Source organism: Parasteatoda tepidariorum, chromosome 3 (assembly GCF_043381705.1).
Source record: "Parasteatoda tepidariorum isolate YZ-2023 chromosome 3, CAS_Ptep_4.0, whole genome shotgun sequence".
Lineage (NCBI taxonomy): Eukaryota > Metazoa > Arthropoda > Arachnida > Araneae > Theridiidae > Parasteatoda > Parasteatoda tepidariorum.
Window position 1 is genome coordinate 101,580,701 of NC_092206.1, and position 10,800 is coordinate 101,591,500.

The following is a 10,800-nucleotide window of genomic DNA, read 5'->3' on the forward strand; positions in this document are numbered from 1 at the left end:
TTAATGACATTTTTTGCTTTCAACTTTTTTCGAGCCCTGATTACAATTCAAAAACGTTAATGGAATAGCACAAGTTTCGCTACAATTTTAAATATGAAAATAAAATTTTCGGGAAAACGAGGAGTTGGCAGCTATGTATATATGTATAATATTTTGAATGACTTTTGAACTAAAGTTTTATTTTACTTATATGCAATCTTAACTATTTGACGTGTAATAAATTTAAAAGGCTAATTAATTAGTTCGTGGATTAGACCGAAAAGGCACCCTTTGGAATAGATCAGTTCAATTACTGGCATATGCCGATGTCATAGGAAGGTCAGAGAGGCCTTTCTGGCTCTTGAAACCTCTGCCACAAGTATGGGCCTTACCGTCAATGAAGATAAAACTAAATTTATGGAATCTCCAGCCACAACTGTAAATCATGATCCTTTATTCATAAATGGTTACACCTTTGAAAAGGTTAATGAATTCAAATACCTTGGAACAATGATCAATGACCAAAACAGCATAAAAACAGAAGTAGACAACAGAATTAAAATGGCAAACAAGTGTTTCTTTGGACTAAGAAAGCAATTAAGATCAAGCCTAATCAGTCAAAAATTAAAATTTATAAGACTCTTATTCTACCTGTATTGCTCTATGCAAGTGAAACATGGACGCTAAACGCAGACACTCAGCATACTCTTGGTGTCTTTGAAAGGAAAATCCTTAGAAATATTTTTGGCCGAGTACAGGAAAGAGGCTGTTGGCGAATCAGATGCAACTTTGAATTATATAGACTCTATGGACAGCCACAGATAGTGCAGGTCATCCGAAGCAATAGATTAAGATGGCTTGGCCATATCTGGAGAGGTCCAGAAAATAATGCAGTCCGAATCGCCACCTTTAAAAATCCTTCGGGCTAGAGGAAGACCTCCAATTAGATGGCTGGATGACACATGCTGGATGACTATTAAAGATAAACAACTGGAAAAAAGTCGCCATGGACAGGAGGCGTTGGAGGCTACGTGTGGTGAAGGCCTGTAAGGGGCTGTCGTGCTGAAGAAGAAGAATTAATTAGTTCAGACGCTATTTAAAGCTATAAATTTGGACACAGGAATGAATAGACCTTCTTTCTTTCCATGTAGAAAATCTGGTCTTAGTAGTTGTGTAAGGAAAACTCTGAAAAGTTTGACCTTTATGATTTTTTGTATTTTATGCATTTTTGACCTTATTTCTGCAAATAATTATTTAGCTCAAACGTATGCATAATAAATATTTAGTTAATTACATAAATATAATATCTGAGCACTGACTAGGTTTTAACACTTTTCTAAAAAAATTTCTCATCGGAGAAACAAATTTATTTTACAGCTGAAGGTGGAATGTGAGCATTATTTAAAAAATGTGTAAGTTTTTAACTATTTAATTTTTAGGGTTGACAGTCCACTGCTCACCCAATTACTCATTTGTTCAAATAGTTGGGGGATTATCTTTGATTTACTCTGTGGTTCTAGATGTTCACTCATTAAATTTGAATTTTCTGCCGTTCATTTTCATAAAAAAAAATGAAAGGCATTGATATAGTCCTAATATGTAAGTGTAAATACATCAGTCCTTCATATTATCCTGCTAAATATATAATTTTTTTTACTATTTCTTTTATCAAATCCATTGTCATTGCAATTTTATGAGTCTGTTATTCATTGCCACAGTTCTTCATGTATATTAAATAACTGTTTGCTGTCTCTAGTCTTCAATCAAAATGAATTTTGATTTTGTTTCTAAATGTGGGCCTTGTTAAATGATTGGTAAAAGTTCTTAACTTAAAATTCTCTATTTCAGAAGAGAAGTTGTGAAACAAGCTGTTGTTGGGGATGTAAGGGAAAAGAAAGCAAAGAAGGGTACTATATTTTGTATTTCCTTTTGTATTTCATTTTTCCTGATGTAGTAATACATAGTTGTTGTATGTATTTTTAGCTGGAAAATTTCTTTGTGCTAAAAGACATCATAGAAGGAAAAAGAAAAAGCTCTACAATTTGAACTACAGTGATGGTACTCTATTCTTTTTTTAATCCTAGAAGTGGTTTTCTTTTTGTGATAAAAGTCACTACATAGCAAATTTATTTTCATTACATGTTATGAGTTATTTTGTATTAAAAAAAAAATATGTGAGAAAAAGGAAAAAGACCAAAACAGAAAAATCTTCCATTGCCAGGATTCTAAATTGGTGACAGTAATAATGACCCAGATTCGTTCCATTTAAATCACAAAATGAGTTGTGAAATTCACTTCTTAAAAGCTTCCTTTTGAAACATTGAAGATCCTTCGTTTAATTAAGATGACTTCTTTACAGAGAAATATTTTTAATGAAGTGCAGGGGAAAATTGAAGCCCAGTAAAAATCTGTTTCATAAATAATGAAATGTAATTTTTTTAAAATTAAATATCTTTTAACCCCTTTCCTTCTCTCTCCCGTGAAAATGACTGGCTGAAGTGTTCAGTAGTAACGGGCCAATAAGAATAAAACTGATTCATTTCTTTTGCCCGGAAAACATTTCATTTCTCATTTTACACGCCTGATGGCAGTACCAGGATATTTTTGAGGTAATTGTAGATAGTTTATTTTAAACTAGTTGCAGCACTAATCAAATACAAAAGCCAAAAATAATAGGCACTTTTATGACCGTTTTCTTGAAAATTAACCGATTGTTAAGGGGTTAAAGGGATTGCTGAATTTCATGTGAATGGATGCCTTTTTAATACGACCCTTTTCGGAATTTGTGAAAGAAGACAATTGTTTTCTGAACTAGAAAAAGTGTGACTTCATCTGGGTAGCTTTTTATTAAAAGTGAATCCCTATTTAAATTATGAATTCTTTATCCATTATAANGATATTTTTGAGGTAATTGTAAATAGTTTATTTTTAACTAGTTGCAGCCCTAATCAAATTATTAATACAAATACAAAAGCCAAAAAAAATAGGCACTTTTATGACCGTTTTCTTGAAAATTAACCGATTGTTATGGGGTTAAAGGGATCGCTGAATTTCATGTGAATGGATGCCTTTTTAATACGACCCTTTTCAGAATTTGTGAAAGAAGACAATTGTTTTCTGAACTAGAAAAAGTGTGACTTCATCTGGGTAGCTTTTTATTAAAAGTGAATCCCTATTTAAATTATGAATTCTTTATCCATTATAAAACAAAAATGGATTTGTACAAATAAAGCTTTCAATTAGGACTGATCTAACAGAAAAGCAAAGATGAATTGTTCATATTTTCTTTGTCAGCTATAAAGAAGAAAAAGAAATTTTTTATATATGTGTTTGAATATAATATTACCTATAAAAAATTTACTCGTGCATTATTTTTTTTCACACTAGAAAATTATGGGTCAGCTCTACCATTTTTGGGATGTTTTAAGAAAAATGCCTGGGCACTATTTTATTTCAACTATTATTGCATTTACATTATTTTCATAAATATATAATTAGGAAAAAAGAACTAATATGCATTCCATTTATTTAGTATGCATTAGACCCTACATTTGTATAGGCAGAACTTCCATGGTTCACCTTCCATGGTACCTGCAATTGCCAGAGAATTTTATTTTAGCTTTAAAAAGCAAGTAATAGTCAGAGAAGGTTAAATGTTTGGTCTAAAGCCTGAAAAATTCCTACATTACACCTAAAAAATAACCTGTTTTAAAATTGGCAGTAACAGTAATCAGTTAGTTATTAAGATTAGAGTTAAATAATTCTAACATCTATTACAATTATTTGTTGTAAAAATTCCACATTTTAGTGAAACTTTTACATGTTTCCATCCTAGTTTAATGACATTTTTTGCTTTCAAATTCTAATATTTGACACTACAAATAAAATAAAAAATTCACAGTTTTCTGGTGAAAAATTGCATGGTTTGGATAAAATAGGGTGAAACATTTAAATTTTCCTAAAAAATGAAGGAATTTTTTTTTCTAAAATTAAGAGGATAGGTTTTTGTTCATTTCAGTGTATGTTGTTGTCAATTTTTTAAAATTTTATCTTTACGTTCTTGCAGGGTATCCGCACACCTGGAAAGTCATGAAAAATCATGGAAGGTCATGAATTTCAGTATTGAACAAAATTTTTCATGAAATGTCATGATTTTTACTACTTTTTTAAAAAAATCATGGAAAGTCATGCATTTAGGTCTCCGAAAAATCTAATTTTTAAAATGGAATCCCCCTCTCAGATTTCATCCTGTTCCAAATATCTGAATTCCTAACAAAATCACCACTCAGTCATATTTTTTTAAAATATAAAATGATTTTATCATGTTCTTTAAAAATTATGGTGTTCTTTCAAAAAATGAAAGAAAAAACATTTTTAGAGCTAATTATTTTTTAAAATTCTGTGATTTAAGAATTTTTATTTTTTTAATTTTATCAATTAAAAATTCTAGTTGAAGCAAACCAGTCATTGGCGAATTTTTTTAATTCCGAAATGAGAAAAGAAAAATTAGGAGTATTTCTTTCCTTTCTGATGAACAAGAAGAGTATCTTCAGAATATAATTTTGCGGGGGAAAAAAGGGGGGGAATTATTTGCTTTTCTATTTCTTTCAACTATTTTATTGTTTTAAGTCTTTCTTGACTCTGTTTTTTAAATTTAAAATCTATAAATATGACGATGCAGAGTATAACAGTTTTGGTTATACCTATCATTTCAATTAATGTTATTATAATACTTTTTTAAATTTATTGTTGCGTTTTTGTCGGAGAAAATAGTAACTTCGTTAAGTCATGAAAAATTCTTGGAATTAGTCATGAATTTGAAAATCTTAAGTGTAGCAGATACCCTGTTCTTGGGTATGAAAAGGTTGAGATATAAAGACTAATATGAGGCAAAATTTGGAAATTCTGCTACTAGCAAAATGTATCATTTTTAACTGTGGTGTTTTCTTTTCAAAAATAGAATGATTCAAAAAACTATTAATAGTAATGCAAGGCATTTCTTTCAAAACTTTTCTCAAAATATAATACACATTACAAGCTTTATTTCTAAAATGAAAAACATTTCTAGAAACAAGTGTGAAATAAAAGGATTTGTAGAATATTCTTAATAATTTCATTAAAAAAATATATATATTTTTTTTAGTGGTGCATTTTCGACAAAAAATTGGCCATCAGCAAACAATTTTCTAATCACCATTTGTTATATCTAGCTGTCCTGGGACCAGTAGTGACATTCATTTTGCTCTAATAACAGGCCTTTTTCTTTTTTTAAATTTATTATAGTAATTTATGTATTTGTATTTTTACAGCTTGTTCATGTTAAATTATTATTCCTGAAGAACTAATTAGTTTCATTGGGTTTTTTGGTTTTTAGAGACAGATACAGACCAGATTCTGACCTATGAAGAAGTGCGGCTCTATTACCCGAGGGCTCACCAGAAGCGACCTCTGGTCTTGATTGGACCCCAGAAAGTGGGCCGGCATGAGCTGAGACAAAGGCTCATGGAAGACACTAATAGATTTGCTGCGGCTGTACCTCGTGAGTATTTTACCCTGCTGCTTACTGTATTTTTTAAAAAAAATTTTATTGAAATTAGCTAACTTCTTATCAATAATAGAAACTGATAAGATTTGATAACATAAATACAAATACATTTACAATATGCATATAAAGATTTAGTGAAATTGAAACAAAAAGGTTTGAAATCAAAACCTCTTGTTTATTTACAATTCTGTTTCATGGAGAATTTCTTATAAAATTTATTATATTATTTAGGATAAAATTGACACTTAAGATTGCACTGACACTTATGCATCGTCCCGCAGTGGACTGATCGTTAAGACACGGTTCTCAGCAGATCACCGAAGTCAAGCATCACTGGCTACGGTCAGTGTGCGGGTGGGTGACCATTTGGATCAGTCTGCGTAGGGACCGAGGGTGTGCGGTATTGGTCCTCGTTAAACTGTTCTACCGTAAAGTGCTCGACTTCGCGTGCAGGTCGTTGGGCTACCGAAGCGGGGGCGGCCATCCTCTCTGCAGATGATCAAAATTGTGATGGCATGCCTTCAGATCATCCTCCATTGATGTTTCCCAGACCGTCGCCAATAGCCCATTGTGCAGCTCTAGTGCGACGTAAATGAACAACACTTATGCATCAATTTCTTCTAGAAAAACAATTTTTTAAAAAAATTAGCAAATCTTTCTGTGAAAAGCTGCAGAATATCAGTAAATATTCTCATTAGACTGGGAAGTAATAAGTTTGCTAAGTATTTAAATACATAAATCAATTAAAAACAGAAGGAAATGTAAAAAAAATTAGATTAAAAAAAAATATCTTATATATATATTTATATCTGTAGATATTATATAGGATAGAGAGACAACTGTCTCTGACGCTTGAACAGGCTGAGGGCCCGAACAAAATTCTTTACATAAAATATAGTGTATTAATGTTTTTTTCAAAAGAAAATGGCATATAATTTATTTATATCCATATAGTAATTGTCACCTTGTATGAAGAGTCTTAAAAAACTCATCAAGAAATACATGCATGGATATATTCATATTTGTATACATGCACCTCATTATTAATTACTGATGCATTAAGAACTGATACATAAAGCCCTATTTGCTTTTGCAAAAATTCTAATATTCTTTCTGGGTAAAGATTAATATTCTTTCAGGGAAATAAAACTTGAGAAAGATTTGTTTGATAGATAAAATTTCATAGAAATGATTTAAACCACTTTTCCTTTTGTTATGATAATCGAATGAACTTGAAGCATTTGTTTTTAATGAAGGAAAAGTATCTCAGGTTATTTCTTTTAATTAGTTTGAGATGTAATGGTCAATCCAACATTTTATGTACATTGCTTTCTTCTTAGCCTGATTACATTTCTATATTCCTTATTTTGTATTTTTTATTATTTTTGTTGTATTCCTCATTATATTAGTATTGACTTGGTACTACTTTTAGCACATTTTTTTTAACAAGATTCCATGATTAGCAAATATTTTAAGAATTCTTAATTTAACTTTGAATATATCCATGTATGTCCGAACAATTTTTTGAGCAGTGAGTTCTTACACTCTCATATTTTGTAGTACAATTTTTTTAACTAATTTATCAAGTAATATAATATTTTTCATAAGATTGAATGATTTCCACAAAAGTATACCTATTGTAATGTTCTATCGATGAAGAAGATCAAAAGCTTTATCCTACGTACATTACTAACTAAATTCTTATGTTAATTTACACCTGTTTGGTTGAATGCGCTGTCTGTTGTCAGGGAGAGGAGCCATCAAATGCAGTACAATTTACATCATAGATAAAAATTTGCATTTTTAAATGAGTGACATTCAACGTAGTTTATTTTTGCGAGATCGGCATTAAAACTATGTCATTCAAATGTGGGTTTAAATAGAGCTCGCTTCCATGCCGATGGCTAATTTCTGTTGTTGCTGTGATTGTCTTGCATCCATCGTCATTTATGAAAAGGAGCTTATTTTTTGTTGAAAGATTTTGCTCCTGTTTTAGTTGTTACTTTTTTGATGATTGACATGCATTGTTGTATCACATTTCTTATTAAAACTATGTTCAAGTCATCCTAAATGTTGTTCTAATTTATATAAAGTTATCACCTGCATCCAGTATATGAACCTTTACATTCTTCTTGTGACGGTTTTCATGCTATTAAAAAAAATGGATAATTTGATTTGTGCATCACAGTATAACCCTGCCAAACTATACTATGTTAATAAAAGTCCCCTGATTTTAAAATGCTGTTTTAATTTTATGCTATAGAGTTTGATTTCATTGGTAACTGTCATTTCTTAGATACTAGTCGAACGAAGAAAGATTCTGAAGTAAATGGTGTTGACTACTTTTTCATCAGCCGGACGCAGTTTGAGGCAGATATTCTGGCCGGTCGCTTCGTGGAGCACGGTGAATACCAGAAGAGTTACTACGGAACGAGCCTCGATGCCATTCGCAGTGTCATCGAAGCCGGAAAGACGTGCGTCCTCAACCTGCATCCTCAAGTGAGTTTCCTTTTCTATCTTATTATTTCTTCGTCCTCTTCTCCTGTGTTCTAAATTTTGTTGCGGATTTTCTTTCTTTAGATAATTTTTAAGAATGTATTACAATGGAAAATTATGCATTTTTACAAGTTTTCTAAATGTATCTTTGCAAGCACATTTAATGTTAGTTAAAATGTTAATGCTAGTAAAAATTGATTTTTTTTTTAAGGAAATTTTTACTTTTGTAGTGTTAAAATATTTTTATATTTTTTAATGCAGAATGATTTTTACATAAATTATATTAAGAACTATTTTAACATATTTTTTAACACACCAGAGTGATTTAAAATACTGTTTATCATTCAATTGGATTTTAAAACTGTATTAAAGCTTATTTTTTGGATTTACATAAAAGTACTCAAATATTTTAATTTCCCTAAATTAAATTTTTTTTTGCATCGAAATATATAAAAAGAAAAACTGAGTGACAGACTATCTTTGGTACTTAACAGAAAACCCTTTTTTTTTCCAGTCTCTGAAGATATTGAAGAAATCTGATTTGATGCCATATGTAGTCTTTATTGCACCACCCTCCCTGGAGAAGCTCAGACAAAATTGTCTCAAAATGGACAATGCAGTGAAGGACGACGAGCTGAAGGACATTATAGAGAAAGCTCGAGAAATGGAGGAGTTCTACGGTCACTACTTTGATCTGGTGCTCATCAATGTGGACCTCGAAAAAACGTACAGCGAACTGCTGCACGAGATCAGCGTCATCGAGAGGGAACCCCAGTGGGTGCCTGCTAGCTGGATTAAAGACGACCCCTCTTAGTTTTATCTGCACTGTTGCCTTAACAACTCTTGTTCTCATTTCATTGGCAAGTCATCTGTGAATGTCATTTCAACGACAACAACCGTTTTAAACTTTATCTGGGCCAAAAACAGTAATCTATTATAAATCTCAATATTTGGCAAAAGAACATTTTAAAGTTTTTAATGTTGTTAACAATTAGCAACAAATATTTTTAAGAAAATATTTTTTGCAGTGAAAAAAATTATTAAAAAAATATATATTTAAGAAAAAATGAAAATTCATTTTCTCGTAAGTGTTAAAATATATTTTAAAATAATTTTTCAGTTCCTGTTATTTTCTCATGGAATGGTCAATGTTAAATTGAAACATTTTCAAAAGTGTCTTTTTGAACTGCTTCCATTGATTATTATGTTTAATGTTGCAAAGATATATTTTGGAAGTTTTTTGTGACATGACCTAGTAATGAGATAATGTATGAAATGTCATTCGTAGGAACGACGACGATTGCCTAAGAAATGATTAGAACCTTTATCTTTTGAGAATTCCTCAATCAAAATAAAAACTCACATTCTGAAGTTTGTGATTGCAATAATTTTTAATACTCACAAAAACATTTTTTTATTACTGTTGCAATGAATTGTGTACATATATATAAATATATATATTTGTAGCTGAATTTTAATAACATATACTGAATGTGTTTTTATATAAATATGTATAGTGTTTACGAGACACTCAGTTGTTATGGGTCACACACACACTCACTGTTTTTGATAATAGACAATCAAACAAGTTTCATTAAAATAGCTTTTGAATAATTTCTAAGACTTTTAACATTCGTTTAAGCAACTTTTTCTGCCTAACTCTATATCTTGATTATGGGATTTAGAGAGAAGATAAATTGGCATGCCTGAAAAGTATTTAATTGTTAAACTTAACTGCTTTTCCCCTTGATAGAAGAGAAACTTTATTTAAATATACAACAGTGTCTTTTAATTTCAGAACTATTGCACAATGTGCTTGCAGTGTATGAATTAATAATGATAAAGCTGCATCTATTTTTGAAGTGATATTTCATTTCTCTAATGTTTTAAGATTTAAACTTTTACATTTTAATGTATTTATGAATGATTCTTTAATATTGTTCTCTCATTACATTTCACTCTAAAGCCGTCTGAACTTCTGATGTGTTATATTTGTTTTATATTTCTTATGATGTTAATGTGTGATTGTCTATCAGTATTATTATTTACTGTTGATTTTTCTGTTTCAATATAATAAATTTAAAGAAAAATGTTTAATACATCTATTATTGATCCCAGCATATATGTTATAATATTTATTGTAAGTTTTAACTCTGTTGTTTCTATACATGGTTAATTTCTCCTGGACTTGCATTCGGCCAGAGTTCTTAAAAGTTATTAGATATTTTTTGGTTATTTCATGTCTTAAAAAAATTACTTTTTGTTCGTTGAATAACTTTTCATTGAACAATGGTGTACTGTGAATGGATCAAAAGGACCGTTTTTGTCCTGGTGTTCAAAATTAAAATGTTTCTAAAATGATTTATCTCCGGAATTCGTAAACAGATTTTGATGAAATTGGTAATGTGTTAATCTAAACACACGAAAAGAAAAAAAATAGACTACCGATACAATGGGATACTCGCAAGTGAAGTAGTGTGGCGTATCTCGAGCCTGATTGGTTGTTAAAATGTGGCTTTGTTCATGTTAGGAACTGTTCTTTTCATTTTATTTAGGATTAACCCATTCAAGATTCAATTCTCTCAAGTGATACATTCTATAATCCTTCACAATGATATTAATTCCTTCAACCTTTATTTCTTACTTAACACAATGCCGTGTAGAGCATAATTTAATTGTGCACAAAGGCTGACAGGTGCACAAAACTAAAATATATCACATGTTACAATAAAATGCGTAAACAAATAATAAATCTAATTAAGAATTATATTTCAACAAAT

The 10,800-nt window shown here is 30.4% G+C and overlaps 1 protein-coding gene across 4 annotated transcripts in view; it reads left to right on the top strand.

The window, feature by feature from the left end:
* LOC107437245 (protein PALS1) overlaps positions 1–10,117 on the top strand; it is a 158,069-nt gene extending 147,952 nt beyond the window's left edge. For all 4 annotated transcript variants that reach the window (XM_016049176.3, XM_071179143.1, XM_016049177.3 and 1 more), the window contains 5 exons: positions 1,828–1,886; positions 1,963–2,037; positions 5,354–5,518; positions 7,821–8,023; positions 8,535–10,117. In XM_016049176.3, coding sequence (XP_015904662.1) covers positions 1,828–1,886; positions 1,963–2,037; positions 5,354–5,518; positions 7,821–8,023; positions 8,535–8,834 — 802 coding nt within the window. In that variant the 3' untranslated portion in view covers positions 8,835–10,117. The remainder of the gene's footprint in view (positions 1–1,827; positions 1,887–1,962; positions 2,038–5,353; positions 5,519–7,820; positions 8,024–8,534) is intronic.
* Positions 10,118–10,800: the final 683 nt, after the last annotated feature.